Below are 19,648 nucleotides of genomic sequence, written 5' to 3' on the forward strand. Positions count from 1 at the left end.
TCACTTCTTATTAATAACTGACTTCCTTTTGTTGGGATGTAAATTTATTCAGAACATTAGATATGAGGAAAATACTGTGTTTTTTAAGATTAAAGTTACCCAGAATGACTGAGTAATTTTGTACCAGTATTAAAATTGAAATTTTACTCCAAGAGAGCGTCTCTAGTACATACTTCATCATTGCCAAACACACCTTAGCAATGGGGGTGAAATTTTGGTGTCTGTTGTGATGTAGATTGTGTGTGCAATACTTTCAAAAAGACGGAGAAAAGTGGTGCAAAGTTACCCAGATTGGCTGAACTGTTTATATACGTTAGTTCTCAGTTAAATATGCACTTTAAACTAACTGATTTTATCGCAATTTCCACGTTGGTACATGTGAATTAGTTCAGTAAAAAAGAGAACAATTTTCGTTTCAGTGTCACACGTAATTTTGGTTATTTCATATGGTGCCTGACAATAATTAGCATATTGTTGTAGATATCCAAATTCACGTTTAAATAAACCCCATTACGTTTTTTGCCGACGCCAAAGATGATGTCGCCACTGATAAGTGCATTACATATGTGAGTAAAACTGTTCCTTATGCCTGGTAAAAATATTGTTTCTTTTTTAGGTACTTTATATTTACGATATTACAGTAGTCTTTCGTGTTCATGAGCGTAAAACGAAATTGGTAGTTCGTTGCTTTAATGTTAATCTAGTTAGTTTTATTATCGTCAAGAATGTAGATACTTCCGAACGAAAACGAGTGCCGCCTTTCTAACTAAAATATCGCATAAAGTTTCTTGCCTAACTGCAATATGGCGGCGCTAACAGACGACGGCACGCTGTGACAGCCGAAGTTCGCCATCCAGTTAGTATAGAGATCACTGGCTCCAGCCATCTTGTGTTATCGTTTCGAAACCTGTAACAATTGGGATAAGTGTTTGTATATCAGAAAATTGCTACGTACCATACTTTCTTTCACCGATTGTGGTAACTTCGCCATGCAAATATCCCCAAGAATATTTCTTTCTCTGACGAAATTTTTGAGTTTTGCCCATGCCATTTCAATTGGATTTAAGTCACAGTTGTATGATGGAAGTTTCAATATGGTGAGTCAGTGTGTCCAACAGCTTCAAGTATTTTGTTAATTTCAAATACTTTGTCTTCTGGCTTATGTTGTTTAAATAAATCAAATAATTCCACCTTACTTTTTAATTACCATTCAGTCATTTTCCTTTTATTCAAGGACATGGTTGGAGCTTTGTTATGCTCCTTGTTGTGATATGAAGCATTGTCCATAACAATAACACAGTTGGTGGCGGATTCGAAGTCACTTTAGTCAATATACAATTTGAAAAATGTTCACAGTTCATTTTACCACTGTAGTCTCCTGCTTTATAAATCAACTGTGTGTTGGGTAAAAACCCATCTTTTGACCTGATATTGACCACTATCATCCTATTGCTTCTGCTAACATTGTCTATACTGCCATCAGCACTAGGACCGTGCCAACATTTTCTATAAGTAATGTTATTGTCCATCCAAATTTCGTCAATATAAAGGAATTTTCTAACTGGTTCCCTTAATTTCCTTACTTGGATCAGGTACTTATATCACCAGTCAATTATAACTGTTCTCTCTACCAGAATCTTCCGTTTAGTTACACGTCTTTTCCCGATAAATATCACGTCACACCAGTGTCTTGGGTAAAACATCTTTCTTCCAAGGAAAATGGATTTTTTGTTTCATAGCAGTAAGTAATTTCCGTAACGACAGAACTATTTTTTGGTTTATGTAAATGTCCTCCAACGTTTGTTGAATGACTGATTTTGTGAAACTGTCTCTAACGATGGGTTTCCTCCCAAAATTACTAGTTTTCCTCGGTGGTGATTCCAATAAACCACGTGGTTTAGTTTCTCATTCCTACCTTATGCATCCTACTGCAGCGAGGCTGACATTTTCATAAATTGCAGCCCATTCACTGGGACTGGTAACATTAACCAACAGTTCGTTCTGTGTCGCCTCTTTAACACACGCTGTAATAACTTTAGAGACGATAGAACGCTCATTACTCCGGAAATACCTTCTCTTCTTCGTATTCTGCACATGTTTTTGCAATGCAGGGCGATTATCCATCCCTTCCAGATACCAAAGTATATCAGTAAGTATACAAAGTGACTGACTGACAACTAAGATCCCATGAACAGAAATGACGTATATCATTGCACGCCGATCCACATCTCTAGACGGGCAACTATTTTGGGCGCCCCTATATACCAGTTGCAGGGTTGTTCCAGAAAGGGCCACTTCCCCCACCAAAGCGTTTCTCGCTCTTAAGTTTACAAACAGACTACATGGAGACTTTGTGGCGTCCTGTGTGAACGGTAGCTCATGTTGCCACTTCAGAAAGCCAAAAGATGTGGCACCACATTAGTTACATGTGTGAAACCGTTTGAAAGTTCCTCATTTTGAAGAAAAAATAAACACCTCTTTTACAAGTGGTATATACAGGCAAAACTAATAAATAGCCTCAGGTTGTTACTGTACAACACCCATATTTGAAGAAACTGGTACTGAGTTCTTAACTCACTACATACAATATTTACAAACTACCATGCTCATTCTGAGCCCACGTTTCTACAGCCATGTAATATTACACTTCATGTGTGCAATATCAAATAACCTTTTGACTGTAAAATTATTTGTTTGTAAAACTCAACATCGCAATTTCGACTGTGTGGCCGTTAAGAAGTGTCAATAATTGCGCCTTAGCATATGCCCAAAAGTAAAACTGATCTGACGTGATAGGACACAAAAGCTGGTTTCATTACATTGTGCTCATGACTACGTTTTCTTGTGTGTATTGTATTCTTGGAATTGCATTGTAAATATGTTGTTCATATTATGCTTTATTTTTCCATGCATCTGTAACATCTGTAATATTAGGTGAACTACATAAATACATTTTGCTTTTGTTTCATATAAAATAGGAGTTGGCTTTGTCGCTTTGTATTCTGTGTACATTTGTTCCTACCTGTGAATCGGTGTGTGACATGCTCGATTTAAGTGCATTATAATTCTATTGTTTCTAGTCTGCTTTATTTTAGTTCACATCTGTTTTTCGTACTTTCTCCCTTTTAGTGGCGAACTCCACGTTAGCAGCTTTTGGCTGAATTAGTATTGCTACTCAACTTCATTACGTCTATTCACGGAATGGGTACAGCCTATATATTTCTGCTGGGAATGGTGTTGCTTCTTGCAACTGAGTACCCTTTGTAGCCTTTGTGGCTAAGGCATTTTTCCTCGCAAATGATAAAACTTCAACAGTAGTTACTCAAATGTCTTTGTAAGTTAGTAACATGTACTAGTAACAATAGATTTTAACAGAAATCAATGTACTGCTATCATTCATCCACTCTAATGAAGATTTAAAAGCAAATAATTCACACTGTCATGGTTTTTCATCCAAGTACATTGCGGGAGAAAACATTAAAAACAACAATAACAAAAAGATAGCTGACCAAATCAAGAGTAACTCTCGAGCTGAAGAAACCTATAATATATTGAAAAGTGCTGCCGCTAAAGACATGTGGAGTATGTATGGCGAACATATTCGAAACTATCTAAGGAAACTCTCCTCAACAGCTCAAATTTATGCCAAGTACATTTTCACAAATGTGGTGCTCAAAGCAGTGTTGGTGCAATGTGAAAAACAATCTACCAGCAACGGATCAATCGTTCAATTAAACCTTCCTTCAGAAGGTACCACTACCTGTGAAATGGTTTATGTGGACGAGACAAATGAGTTCATCGAAATACCAGCAATCACAGAAGAGATCCAACAATATTTGGAATTTAAAGAACAATTTTTGCAGACGAAAATGGATGTTATGTAAGGATTATTTTATTTTAGCTTAGAAATTTTCTACATATGATATTAACAAACGATATAAAAAGCTACCATTGCAAATTGCTTGCTTACCTTTATATAATTCTTCAGCACCAATGAAATAGGTTCACATACTTTTCGTACTATGAAGGTGATAGCAAATATGATACTTTGTACTCGTACGAGTTTCCTGTGGGTGGAAAACATAATGCAATAGCCAACCGAATTCTTGGTGAAATACGCGGTGTGTTTACATGTGACATATATTCCGAAAGACGAAAATCGAATTTCGGAAGCCATCTTTCTCTTTCATGTTTACATGTTACAGTCTGACTTCCGAAGCGGATTTTCTAGCCCAGTTAAATATGGCGCCAAAAAACAGCTGATACAGTTTATAATTTAGTCAGCAGGATCGATATTTATCTTCACTTAGACGAGGTATAAACAACTTCAGTCCAATATTTCTACTTACCCTTCAGCATCGAAAAGCCCACTCCATATTAGCCGAAATCTGTCAGCCCATGCACGTTTCGAAACCGGTTGAGTTTACTTGGGGAGTGAAAATCGATCGTGGAATTGAGAAACCGGCCACCAGGATTTCCAGAATCGATTTTGAAGTGTTTACATGACCACCCAGAAGCGGTAATGGGAAATCGTTTTACGAAATCAAGTTTTGGGAGCCTCATGTGAACAGGGTGACTGTCTTCAAAATTGATAGCTTTCTTTACAATAAGAGATGCAGTTAACTGCAGTAATTAAACTCTTCATTGGACAGTCTCGTACAGTCGCTAAATAGGTCACCATCATATGCTGCTAGATCTCCATTTATTAGTCCGTGGAACTTCCTTATATATTCTCCTCTTCCACGATCGTTTCCTTTCGTTTCTGTTGCTAGCTGCACGTGCAATGACGAAATAAGCCGCCGCTGCAATAACATGATTACTCTTTCTCCTGCAAGAAAACTCCGTGTGGCAAAAATTCTGCTGTTTTGGTGTAAATTACCTGCGCAGGTAACATACGCCCCAAATGTTGCCTTTTGTAGGACGCTCCCTAGAAGACGCGCGCAACATTTATGTAGCGTGCCCTGATGTTGCAGGCTGTTGTCCCAGTGTAAACGTCTAATGAGGCATAGTGGCATACGCTTTCGCAGTCTGCCACCAGAATGCGCAAGAGCTGCGATCCCAAAGCAGCAGAACGCCACCAGAGATCACTGTCATTGCCATGTTTCCAATAACAACGCTGGTATTGTGTAGATTGTAAATAATTGTCGGCGCACTGAGTGCATCTGTGGCTTGTGAGCCTGTGTTTGTGTCGTAAGGAAGATTTGTGTACAGGAGGTAGACGATTGTTTTAATGACGATTCTTCTGAAAACTGTAAACCTATACCTACAATATAATCGTTTATTTGAAAAGAAGCTCGTGTAATCAACCAAGTGACAATGGGTGACAGCGACGACGACAAGTCAGATCCGGAAATGCATCTTACTGGATTTTTATTTGGGAATATCGACGAATCTGGACAGCTCGAAAATGACGTTCTCGACAATGAATCAAAACGGCATTTGGCATCGCTATCAAGATTGGGTTTCAGCTCTTTCGTGAGGGAATTGATTGGCATAGATCAAGAAGTGGGAAAGAGCGACAGTGATTCGGATAATGAGAGTGAGTTAAGGAGCCAAGAACACTGCTCTGCAGAATCCCAACGTTCTCTCAACGACACACAGTCAACAAACGACGAAAGTAAGTTGTGTTTACTAACGCGATGTCTATACGTTAGGTGTAGTACTTGTTTGTGTTTACTGTGCATTTGTTTCTAGATTCGGTGTCTTTACTCAGTGCTACTAGGAGACTTATTGTTGACAACCCACTTTCATTATTTTTGTGTGCTTTTAGTGTAGCCTTCGGTTGTTTAGCAAAAATTGTGCTGTACAACTCTCAGAATAGTCAGTAAGCCACTTGATCGTAACTGCAGTTTCGTAGAACATCTTTGTGTTTGTACAGTTCTTAATGGTTTTCCAACCCACCACAACCACAATTAGGACTAATTTTTCACTGAGTCTCTTCTTTGTTCTGTGAGATACCGGTATTTCTTTCGTAAAAACAGTAGTTAATTCCCTTTTTTTACGCCTTAGATTCCTTTTATACAGGCTTACCAAAGCTTCTAATTTTCTGTCAAAAAACTGCTGGCTCAGACTTGCTTATGAAGCAATGAGTTTGGTTTTGACTTCAAGCAGATGGGCTACAAATACATACCTGAACTTCATCACAGGAAAGATCTTTGTCATCAGATAGTGTCTTATTGTGGGCCATCGTGTATAGGCAGCACCACTGATCTCGAGTCTTGTTTCAGTTGGCTGTAGTAGTACCTTCGTTAATTTGGAAATCTACATGAGAAAAATACTTGTACAGTGCACTATGTTTCAAGTGATATTAGTTTGTGAAATATCGGTTGTGTAGAAAAAGTAAATGAAGTAGGGATACATATTCATCAAAGTAAACTGTAAGAATATTTTATAATATAGGTAACCAGATATGTTGTTGTGGCATCTCCAAAGGTAGTGAAATTCTTTCACAATTTCCGGCATTACAAAAGCGTCCGATTCCACCAGTCTGCTTTGACATAAACGGATAGTTCCAGTGTGCACAATATGGTGACAATGACGTCCCTATATACACACGCCAACAAACACGAACATAAATAAAAATGACACAATAACATCACACTCCCAAAAATAAAATGAAACTAATGGGACAACCGCGCAAAATTAGTGGTTTAGGTCGGGGACACACTAAATATACAATAAAAGATCACCCCACCATCCTAAAACAAGTAATATAAAAAAATTTAAATTATGACAGTCCACTACACCAACAAAACTGCAGGAATCGGACATTTCCCTTGACGTACATAGCTCATCCGTAACTGTTGATACCAAAAGACCAACACAACCCCGAAAAGTGGAATCGCACATTTCCACTGAGCTGTACAGCTGAACCAAAGCAATCGATACCAAAAAACCAACACCTACATCTCTGAAAGGTGTAATCGGACCTATAACACCACAGGAATCGGACATTTTCCATGACATATATAGCCCAACCGCAACTATCGATACCAGAAAGCCATCACCTGCAACTCAAATAAGTGGAGTTGCACATTTCTCTTGACCTATATACCTCAACCGCAGTTGATGACAGAAAAAAAACGAACACCTACATCTCTGAAATGTGGAATTGGACAGTTTCCTTGACCTACATAGGTCAAACACACTAATGACACCAAAAAATCAACAGCTACAACTCTGAAAAGTAGAAACAAAACCCCACCAATTCAAAAACCCAAATACCTCATATTCAACCCATGAATTAAAACACAGCCGGCCTACCATACTTACACAATAGACAAAATATCACAGTTACTATAGAATGAAACCAAACAAAAAATTGCTTATCGACAAAAGCCTCTGGCAATATCGCCTAGGTTGGCCTCCACACAAGCACATGTGCCCCCCCCCCCCCCTACACACACACACACACACACACACACACACGCACTGCCCCCCCCCCCCCCCCCCCCACACACACACACACTGGCCCACACACACACACCCTAAAAACAAAAAAAAATCACCTATTCGTGAGCTTCACTGCTATATCCATATATAGTTAAAAGCACCAAAAAAATTAGACTTCTTTTCTCTCAACATATACCAAACTATTCAGAAGAATTAAAAAATTAAAGTAATCACCTTAGTAATTCAATAAAAACAGTTCCACAATCCACGTTACCATGCCAACTACCTAAACTCAAAACGAAGTTTGTGCGATGACAACCAAAACTGAAATGAAGCCAATACCACATATTAAACTCAGCATGCCCATATCCAACATCAGATACAACATGACATCTAAAAACACAACTAACTCAAAAACACCATGCTGTAGTGATGTCACACACCACACCACCGTTACATCACGGGCCAGAGCAGGCGGATGGAATCAAATGCTTCCATTGACCCCACTGTCCAGTACTCTTACTCACTAGTGGTCATTATTACTGATGATAAAGTCAGTTTCACAGGAATTGTGATGTAGGCCTACACAAATGTGATACTACACAGAAAATTAATTTCAATGTAGACTTTACCTCTTTGTGTGGAGAACAGAGTGCAGTTCAATATTTTGGTGCTAAGGTTTTCAAGAAGTTTGCACTAGAAATGGGATAAAACTGAAAAATGAGAGTTCCTACAATTTTTTAAAGAAAATTCAAAGCATAGCCAACTTTATTATCCACGCCTGAAAATTACCTAATTGTCTAGGTTCAGGAACTAAATATTCCTGTTCGCTTCATGACAAGCAGTAATGCTCATTATAAGCAGAACAGAAATATTAAAGTATTCAAACAACAATTTCTTTATAAGAAATATATTAAAAGTAATCTAAAAATCAGTTGTATTGGAACAGAGCACATTAGGGGGTTTTGCTAGGTACAAATCAAAAAATTAAACCAAAAGTTCATTAAACTCACATTACATGAATCTTCCAAACACACACACAAAAGCTTGTACTGATAAATTCGGTTAACGTGTATCGCTAAATTGGTCTAGCTGCAGTGTCCACCAACCACGGAACAAGAATATTCATTCATATAGAAATCAACTAACATACTGATATGAGAGTAGACCTACATCAGGTGCCATGAACCCTAATTTACCTACATAGTCAAAATGGGGTCGACAGAAGCGTCCGATCCCACGCATCGGCTTTGACCCGTGATATAAGGGTGTTGTCGTGTGTGACATCATGACGGGGCGGAGTTTGGTTTGTGAGTGTGGCTTGTTTGTAGATGTTGTCGTGTTGTGGTTTGTTGTGCTCTCTGGTGGTATGTTCAGGGTTTTCGTTTGTGTGGTGTAATGGGCTCAGGTTGCTTTTGCTCATTATTCAGAATTGTTTGAGTGTTGGCTGTGTTTGTAGTGGAATTCGTTTCAGTGAGTTAACGATTTTGTGTGAAGGTTAATTTAGTGTTGTTCGCTGTACATCGTGTGGTAATTTTAGTAAAATTAAGCGGTAGTTTTTTTGTTCGGGAATGGATATGATGGATAAAATTAACAGTGCGCAGGTCAAGGGAAGTGTTCGATCCCAATGTGTGGCTGTGTATGTTGGTATTAGTATCGGGAGATGTTTTTGAGCTATATAGGTCAAGGGAAGTGTCCGATTCCAGATGATATTGTGTTTAGTGGTATTTTGGAGTTTTGTGATGTCCGTTTTTTTTGTCGTTTTGTGTGGTTTTGTATGGGGGTGGGTGTATAAATTTGTTTATATTTAGTTTTCCCCCACCTAAAAACACCCCATTTCCCGCGCTTGTCCCGTTAATGTCATTAGGCTTTTTGTGGAAAGTGTGTGTGTTTGTTTTTAGATGTAGTTTCGTCCTCATAATTTGTACATACCGACTTTATATGCGCCATATTGGAGTCATAGTTTGTGGTCATTTCCGCCATATTTGTGACGTCATGGATCAAAACAGACTGGCGGGATCGCACGCTTCCGTATTTCCTCAAAATGAAAGCCATAACATCCTCCAAACACATATCAATACAATGACAACAGAATCCAAATACAGGATATACGTCTTGTTGTTGTTGTTGTCTTCAGTCCAGAGACTGGTTTCATGCAGCTCTCCATGCAGACTGGTTTCATGCAGCTCTCCATGCTACTCTATCCTGTGCAAGCTCTTCATCTCCCAGTACCTACTGCAACCTACATCCTTCTGAATCTGTTTAGTGTATTCATCTCTTGGTCTCCCTTTACGATTTTTACCCTCCACGCTGCCCTCCAATACTAAATTGGTGATACCTTGATGCCTCAGAATATGTCCTACCAACCGATCCCTTCTTATAGTCAAATTGTGCCACAAATTTCTCTTCTCTCCAATTCTATTCAATACCCCCTCATTAGTTATGGGATCTAACCATCTAATCTTCAGCATTCTTCTGTAGCACCACATTTCAAAAGCTATTCTCTTCTTGTCTAAACTATTTATCATCCATGTTTCCCTTCCATACATGGCTACACTCCATACAAATACTTTCAGAAACGACTTCCTGACACTTAAATCTATACTCAATGTTAACAAATTTCTCTTCCTCAGAAATGCTTTCCTTGCCATTGCCAGTCTACATTTTATATCCTCTCCACTTCGACCATCATCAGTTATTTTGCTCCCCAAATAGCAAAACTCATTTACTACTTTAAGAGTCTCATTTCCTAATCTAATTTGCACAGCATCACCTGATTTAATTCAACTACATTCCATTATCCTCATTTTGCTTTTGTTGATGTTCATCTTATATCCTCCACTCAAGACACTGTCCATTCTGCTCAGCTGCTCTTCCAGGTCATTTGCTGTCTCTGACAGAATTACAATGTCATCGGGGAACCTCAAAGTTTTTATTTCTTCTCCATGGATTTTAATTCCTACTTCAAATATTTCTTTTGTTTCCTTTACTGCTTGCTCAATATACAGATTGAAGAACATCGGGGATAGGCTAAAACCCTGTCTCACTCCCTTCCCAACCACTCCTTCCCTTTCATGCCCCTCGACTCTTATAACTGCCATCTGGTTTCTGTACAAATTGTAAATAGCCTTTCGCTCCCTGTATTTTACCCCTGCCACCTCCAGAATTTGAAAGAGAGTATTCCAGCCAACATTGTCAAAAACTTTCTCTATGTCTACAAATGCCAGTGATGTAGGTTGCCTTTCCTTAATCTATCTTCTAAGTTAAGTCGTAGGGTCAGTATTGCCTCACGTGTTCCAACATTTCTACGGAATCCAAACTGATCTTCCCCCATATCGGCTTCTACCTGTTTTTCCATTCGTCTGTAAAGAATTCGCGTTAGTATTTTGCAGCTGTGTCTTATTAAACTGATAGTTCAGTAATTTTCACATCTGTCAACACCTGCTTTCTTTGGGATTGGAATTATTATATTCTTCTTGAAGTCTGAGGGTATTTCGCATATCTCATACATCTTACTCACTAGGTGATAGAGTTTTGTTAGGCTTTGCTCTCCCAAGGCTGTCAGTAGTTCTAATGGAATGTTGTCTACTCCCGGGGCCTTGTTTCGACTTAGGTCTTTCAGTGCCCTGTCAAACTCTTCCTATTTCATCTTCATCTACATTCTCTTCCATTTCTATAATATTGTCCTCAAGAACATCGCCCTTGTATAGACCCTCTATACAGGGTGGTCCCGAATTCATGGTACAAACTTTAACGGTAGGTACAGGACATTGTAACAAGGATTTATTGTATAGGAATGTATAGTCGCAGGTGACGCGGTGAGGCGTAAACAGGGGAAAGAGAAATGGAGTGATCGGTTGGTGTCACTGCCGGTAGAGGGCAGTAGATGAACATGATGTATCGCAGTAGGGACAAGCGCCATTCACAATTGTGCTGCCGTAGACGATGGGTGACTTTACGTATGCAGAAAAAGCAGACATGCATTACATGTACGGCCGTGCAAATGGTAACGCCAGAGCTGCGTTACGAATGTATCGCGCGGAGTATCCTAATCGACGAATGCCGGATCATAGAATTTTTCAACGGTTACATCGTCAACTTTGTGAAACAGGTACGTTCGACGTCAACAGACATGACGCTGGTCGATTAAGAGCTGTACGCACTCCAAGACTGGAAGAACGCATCTTGAACATAGTGGCTGATAGACCCGAGTCAAGCACAAGAACTGTTGCGCGTGACGTACATGTGAGTCATCAGACTGTATGCAGAGTGTTAAATGAAAATCGCTTACACCCCTTCCATTTTCAAAAAGTACAAGCATTGAATCCGGCAGATTATCCTCTTCGCGTGAACTTCTGCCAGTGGTTGTTGCAGCAATGTGCGTTGCAGCCGGATTTCGTAGGTCATGTGCTATTTACAGATGAAGCGACATTTTCACGCGAGGGTGTCTTTAATGCGCACAATTCCCATGTGTGGGCAACAGATAATCCACATGCAACGCGTCCACATGCGTATCAACAACGTTTCGGTATTAATGTGTGGGCTGGTATTGTGAACGACTTTTTGATTGGGCCATACTTACTACCCACGCGACTCTGTGGCGAAAGCTATCTTATTTTTCTGCAAGAAGTGTTACCAGAACTGCTGCAAGATGTTCCGCTCGCCATTCGTAACCGCATGTGGTTTCAGCACGATGGAGCGCCAGCACACTTCAGCACTGCTGTACGGAATTACCTGAATGCCACGTTTGGTGCTAGATGGATTGGGCGTGGTGGACCAGTCCCTTGGCCACCCCGATCTCCTGATTTCTCTTGCCTCGATTACTTTTTATGGGGACATCTTAAGAGTCTTGTTTATGAGACTCCAGTTGACTCAGATGAGGATCTCGTTGCTCGCATATCTGTAGCTGCTGCAGGTGTGCGTGAAATACCAGGCATCTTTGAACGTGTACGCCAATCGCTGCACCGACGCTGTCAAGCATGTATCGCTCATGGTGGACGCAATTTTGAACACTTACTGTAAACATGACACTTGTCAACAACGATTTCAATAAAATCTTTCGTTTTCCTTTCGGCCGTTATTTCCCCTGTTTACGCCTCACCGCGTCACCTGGGACTATACATTCCTATACAATATATCCTTGTTACAATGTCCTGCACCTACCATTAAAGTTTGTACCATGAATTCGGGACCACCCTGTATACTCCTTCCATCTTTCTGCTTTCCCTTCTTTGCTTAGAACTGGGTTTCAATTTGAGCTCTTGATATTCATGCAAGTGGTTCTCTTTTCTCCAAAGGTCTCTTTAATTTTCCTGTAGGCAGTATCTATCTTACCCCTAGTGATATGTGCCTCTACATCTTTACATTTGTCTTCTAGTCATCCCTGCTTAGCCATTTTGCACCTCATGTCGCTCTCATTTGTGAGATGTTTGTATTCCTTTCTGCCTGCTTTATGTACTGCATTTTTATATTTTCTTTTTTCATCAATTAAATTCAATATCTCTTCTATTACCCAAGGATTTCTATTAGCCTTCGTCTTTTTACCTACTTGATCCTCTGCTATCTTCACTGTTTCATCTCTCAAAGCTACCCATTTCTACTTCTACTGTATATTTTTCCCCCATTCCTGTCAATTGTTACCTAATGCTCTCCCTGAAGCCCTCTACAACCTCTGGGTCTTTCAGTTTATCCAGGTCCCATCTCCTCAAATTCCCACCTTCTTGCAGTTTGTTCAGTTTCAATCTACAGTTCATAACCAATAGCTTGTGGTCAGAGTCCGCATCTGCCCCTGGAAATGTCTTACAATTTAAAACCTGGTTCTTGAATTTCTGTCTTGCCATTATATATTCTATCTGAGACTTTCCAGTATCCCCAGGCTTCTTCCACGTATACAACCTTCGTTTACGATTCTTGAACCGAGTGTTAGCTATGATTAAGTTATGCTCTGTGCAAAATTCTACCAGGCGGCTTCCTCTTTCATTCCTTAACCCAATTCCATATTCACCTACTACTTTTCCTTCTCTTCCTTTTCCTACTATCGAATTCCAGTCACCCATGACTATTAATTTTTCGTCTCCCTTCACTATCTGAGTAATTTCTTTTATCTCATCACACATTTCATCAATCTCTTCTTCATCTGCGGAGCTAGTTGGCATATAAACTTTTACTACTGTGGTAGGCATGGGCTTCGTATCTATCTTGGCCACAATAATGCATTCACTACACTGTTTGTAGTAGCTTACCTGCATTCCTAGTTTCCTATTGATTATTAAACCTACTCCTGCATTACCCCTATTTGATTTTGTATTTATAACCCTGTATTCACCTGACTAGAAGTCTTGTTCCTCCTGCCACCAAACTTCTCTAATTCCCACTATGTCTAACTTTAACCTTTCCATTTCCCTTTTTAAATTTTCTAACCTACTTGTCTGATTAAGGGATCTGACATTCCACGCTCCAATCCGTAGAATGCCGGTTTTCTTTCTCCTGATAACAATGTCCTCCTGAGTAATCCCTGCCCAGAGATGCAAATGGGGGACTATTTGACCTATGGAATATCTTACCCAAGAGGACGCCATCATCATTTAAGCATACAGCTGCATGCCCTCGGCTGTAGTTTCCCCTTGCTTTCAGCTGTTCGCAGTACCAGCACAGCAAGGCCGTTTTGGTTAGTGTTACGAGGCCAGATCAGTCAATCATCCAGACTGTTGCCCCGGCAACTACTGAAAAGACTGCTGCCCCTCTTCAGGAATCACACGTTTGTCTGGCCTCGCAACAGATACCCCTCCGTTGTGGTTGGACCTACGGTACAGCTACCTGTATCGCAGAGGCACGCAAGCCTCCCCACCAACGGCAAGGCCCATGGTTCATGGGGGGGGGGATATACATCTTAAGAAAATAAATATAAAAAAACACCATCACACAAAAACATTAGCTAGCAAGAAAAAGAACTAGAAAAATAAAATGCCAGTCAATATACAAACCAAACAAAACAAAAAGTGAATGCAGGCAAATGAAATACCTCCCCTAAACCACCCATACATATTTCTCCCTACCAAAAATAACCCCCTTTTCAAAACTGACCACAACAAGTTGCCCTTCTGACAGCACCAAATAAAATTATTACTGGTGTGGTAAGGAGCCACTTCAACCATTTTCACAGGCTTTCCACATTTCTATTATGCAACATATTCTGCAAATCTATCATACTTCTGAAGAAAAGCTATAGTGCTTGTCATGTCACATGTCTCCTATGTCAACAACAGCTTCACTGATAGATCCATCACATAACCTGCACGCACAGTGGATGTATAGGCTACAAATAACAACACACTTACAACTTTCCAGTCAATGAAATTTACCACAAGAGAGCTTCACTTCAAGCAACACACGTGTTTCAAAAAATCGTCTTTTCATATACCAACCTTCAGATACAGGCCCATGTATGGTGTCACATGCCTCATATGTCTTGAAACATCCCTATACCTTCCCCTCCATGATGGAAACTATGAAATACACTGGTTGAGTGAATGGTCCCTTGATGGCTTTGTACTTTACATACCTGTTTTGTCTACAATACTCAAAACAAAAGGTGCCACTACCAAGAACTGGGGTGATGCAAGACATGCCCAGTATCCTTTGTAAAAGTGATCTACAGATGACTATAACTTACTTCTACTACTACTTACTACTACTAGTAGAACACTTAATTACAACGTAATGAAGAGTAAAGTTACCAGCTAGGGTAGATTCTGAAGTATAATAGGCCTACTGAAAACTTACTGCTTTAGCCATGGAAATATCAGAAAGAAACTTACCTTATTTTCAAAGTAATAACATAATTTCTGCTGTCACGGAGGTGACATAATTATGTCACGGGTGTGACATGTTCAAATTCCTCTCATTATTTCAGAGAATTAAAGGGTGATAATGGTTTCATTACATTTTTTGCAGTACAAAAAAGTCACATTGCTTAATGAAAGTGTTGTTGGTGTTAAATTAATAAAAAAAATGCAGTTCTTTAATTGAGACGAACAGGCAGCTTATCTTCAACTGAAACACTCTCTTAGCTCAAAATAATACACAGTATGGAGAATGAAGCATTGTCATGTTCAAATAAGTAAAGGAATGAATATTCAACTGGCTAACTAAAGAAATATACACAAAAATACATACTTAAATAGTTTCACGAAAGTAATAAAAAACTTGATTTCCTTTCATTTGAATCACATGAGGATTCAAAATATTAACAACTTTCTTTTGTAAATAAACAATTGAAATGTCATTTTCACTAGCACAAAAGAGTTTGTTTTCTTTCTCATATGGTTTTAAAAACATAACCTTGATTTCATTAGCCAGACATACTGATTGGCAAACAGCAACAAAATTCTGTCCATTTCCCCTCTCACTCTGTAGCTTGATGATCAAAAAGGTTCCAGCTTTAATTTCTGTAGTTGGATTTATGGTTGCCTGTACTTCATTTTCTGATGTTGCTTGGTTATCTTGAACATTAGACTCTTCAGAATCTGAATAAACATCAGAAAATGTCAGCTGTTTCTTGGATTTAGGGATCTCTCGAAAGATTTCATATCTTGTCATTTCACTGCCAGATGTTTCCTCAGCTAAAATATGGCGACTATCATAGTTTCTAAAATAATTGTTAGAATGCACTTTAGGAATAGGAATGACATCTTCCGAAAGCCTTGACTGCCATTCCTTTGTCTTATCTACATTGCTGCTTGAAACGAAGAGAACACGAACTTCATTCAGTTTACCACTCGCATAATCTGAAAATTCCTTTGCATTATTTACCACCACTGTCTGACTTCTGATTCTTCTCCAAATAGTTCTCTTCATTGTTCCCCCTATCCCTCCGACAGCCCCTTTGCCATGTGAAGCGGCAAAGAAGTTCCACTCAATTTCAACTCCCAAACAGGATTTGATGCCAATGTAAATTTATTTTTAAACTGTGCAGTGGAGTTGTCCGAAAACATATGAACTTTTTGTAAATTTCAATTCTGCTGTTTTAGATGTGATATAATTTTTTCAAGAAAGCACCAAACTGCAAATTTGTCATGTGAAAGATGATCGCTTGCAATTGCATAAGAAGAAACAGTCTTTAGACTAACCCATACACAGCACGTAAATAATGTTACTTGTTTATGGCTCCAATGTGCAGCCTGAATTTCATCTTGTGACGTTACAGAAAAGTTCTTGGCAAAGTCAGCTTGCATGACAACATCATTCTTTGTAAGGAAATACGGAAGCGTCCGATTCCACCCGCCTGCTTTGACCAATGACGTCACAAATATGGCGAAAACGACCATCCACTACGACTCCAATATGGCACCTATTACGTCATTACGTAAACATGACAACAAACACGAAAATACATCGAAAAACCAACACACACACACACACACACACACACACACACACACACACACACACACACACACACACCTTCCACAAAAACCTAATCAAACTAACGGGACAAGCAAGGGAAATTGGGGGTTTTTGGGTGGGGACAAACTAAATATAAACACACGCCACTACACCAAACGACAAAAATCACTAAAATAACAAGACCTCACAACCTTCCCAAATTCCACCACACACAAAATCCACTGGAATTGATCACTTCCCTTGAGCTATATAGGTCAACAGAAACAACTGATACCACACGATAAATCTCAAAAATTTCGCCACCACCACACTTAATCCTAAAAAAAATCAAAAATCAAAATTGGAATCGAACACTTCCCTTGACCTCTTATTCAAATATAGACTTTTGGATCTTAACTGGAGTGAACAAATTGAGCTTGCAAGGTATTCTGTAGAAGATGTTAGGGAAATACCAAGATGTAAAGAAAGATGTACAAAAAGGATATCATCTGCATAGCTCTAGGAAAAAAAAGAAGTATGCTGTCTGAAAACTTGGAGAAAAGTTTGTTTTGTTGTGGAATGGGGTCAAAATCTAAGCTGATAGTGTATTAATTGTGCTTGTTAAATCATGTCATATGTGTAAAGAACAACAGCTTTCTTTTACTGTACAGCTGGTGTTGCCCAATCACTTGCTGTCACTACTCAGAAGTTGTGGAGGAATTAAAGCCAAGGATATGTGTAGCAGTAGGCAATATGACTGCTAGAGTAGTTACGGTATTTCACTGAAACATTCTTATGTCACTATTAATTCAGAATTTGTTTGACTGTTTTTTTTTTCTTTTTTAATTCCTAAAAGAAGCTAATTCATCTGTTGCTGAGAAAAATGACAAAGCCCCTATTTTATAATATGTCTGCTTGTTACGTAATATGGTGGCTACCGCAGTACCTAGTTGAAACTTATTTTCCTGGTTCTTAACATGGCATGATGGTGTGATGGTGGATATAAAACTGATATTTATTTGATATGTAGCCTTTATTCTCCTTTGACAAATAATGACTAAATGTCAACATTTATTACTGTTGCTGCTGCAAGTTTCTTGCTGGTACAGACATGTTAATCGTATATGAACCACAAAATTGTCTTGTTGAAATGATGATGTGTGGGGATTGGATTTTGAGTAGAAAAGATGTTGAGGCTACAAATTCGATTGGATTATGTTAACTAGGAAGATACTACACCATCTGAACTATTTGTTTTCTGCATCGCTCTTGTTGCAGTTAGGTCATCTGTGCAGAAAGCAGCCCTTTGGTTGTATGTTTTCTGAGGTAAACATACTTGAGAAACCCCCAATAAATGAGGGTCCACAATTTTGTTTTCACTATGACAGTAAGGGTATAAGTGGTGTTAAGTACTTGTGTGTGAGAGATAGTCATACATCCTATCCTCCAGGGAATCAAGTTTATGTAAAAATTAAAAAATATTTGAGTTGGATCGAAACAAGAAAAATGATGAATTGTTCAGAAAGTATTGAAGAACTGCTGATTTATATGAATATACAAGTTCCAAACTTCCTTGGATTTCTCAGAAAATCCGATGTCTGGGTTTGGAACTAGAGACAAACTGTGAAGCTGTTGTTACTTATGCTGGTGGCTGCTTTTGTTTAAGAAACTATTCTGGCAATGACAGGTACCATTCTTCTTGCCATCCCATTCATCACTGTGTGTGTAAATTTTTTTTTTTTTTTTTTTTTTTTTTTTTTTTTTTTTTTTTTTTTTAAAGAAATGCCACGTAACTCACTTCCAAAATATTTATGGCTGTGTAAGCAAACTTTTATTTAACACACACATCACATAAATAGCACAATTAACAAAGCAGTATAAACAATTTGGCTTTGTGGGTAACTGCCAAACTATACATTCCAGAATGAGGGTTTTGATGCCCAATCAGCACTAGGATTTTGCCTCTTTCTCACCTGGCAGTGATTTGTGAATGTGAAAAATTACAAGTTGCACTGTGGTTTAAGTGTAAACTATAGGTTCCCATATAACTAGCTGGGTAAGTTAGTTCAAAGTTCAGAGGAAGGTAAGGGCATACCGTCTCCTACAGGAGGATCATGAGTAGCGAAGCACAGTGGTGTTTAAACCAAACTTGGGTTGAGGATATCTTTATTTTACTTTTCCAGCATATGCAATACCTTATTAAGGTTGCAGCAAGTCTGTCCTTTGTACTTTATGGGAAATAGGTTGCATGGGGTGTAGCACATATGACATGCTGTTAGTGTATAAGTATGTGCCATGGGGGCATCTTCTGGAGTAGTGTGTCTTCCAAGTGTCCCTGTTGAACACCAGAAATATAACACTTACGTAAAACAGTACTGCAAGTATGGTGCTCTATGAACAAGTGGGACTGTCCTTAGTGTGTTGTTATGTGTACCCAGTACCTGCACTCCAACCAGTGTGTGAAGTATTGATGGTGGTGTACAGCCGAGTTCAAGCCTGGTACCCAGTAACCCTTTGATGCCCATTTGTTTTCAGAGTACACAGTGTTATTCTGTAAAATGTACAATCTATCAGCATTTTCTAGCTGTAGTGATTGAGATGACTGGCTAAATCTTCATGCATTGACTGCTGGACCCCAAGCCCTATTTGAATTGAAGCTGCCATCGCTTTTTATTTGTTTTCCCAAAATCTTTTTTCCGATAGGCTCCTTAATTGCACTGTTCCAAAGACTTGACATTTGCACACGAATACTGGCCTTGTCGTATTCCGTATCATGATTGTATTCCAGGGAGTGCTTGGTTGATAGCTGATTTTCTTGGTTGTTTTAGTCAGGTATGTTGTTATGTTCCTTGCACCCCCCCATCGGCTGTTC

The 19,648-nt window shown here is 39.1% G+C and overlaps 1 protein-coding gene across 1 annotated transcript in view; it reads left to right on the forward strand.

Annotated features, from left to right (window-relative positions):
• Positions 1 to 5,187: 5,187 nt before the first annotated feature.
• Positions 5,188 to 19,648, forward strand: part of LOC126480802 (transcription initiation factor TFIID subunit 1) — a 241,206-nt gene continuing 226,745 nt past the window's right edge. The window contains exon 1 of the mRNA XM_050104121.1: positions 5,188 to 5,617. Within this exon, the coding sequence (XP_049960078.1) occupies positions 5,317 to 5,617 (301 nt within the window). The 5' untranslated portion in view covers positions 5,188 to 5,316. The remainder of the gene's footprint in view (positions 5,618 to 19,648) is intronic.

The sequence above is a fragment of the Schistocerca serialis genome, chromosome 5 (assembly GCF_023864345.2).
Source record: "Schistocerca serialis cubense isolate TAMUIC-IGC-003099 chromosome 5, iqSchSeri2.2, whole genome shotgun sequence".
Taxonomy (NCBI): domain Eukaryota; kingdom Metazoa; phylum Arthropoda; class Insecta; order Orthoptera; family Acrididae; genus Schistocerca; species Schistocerca serialis.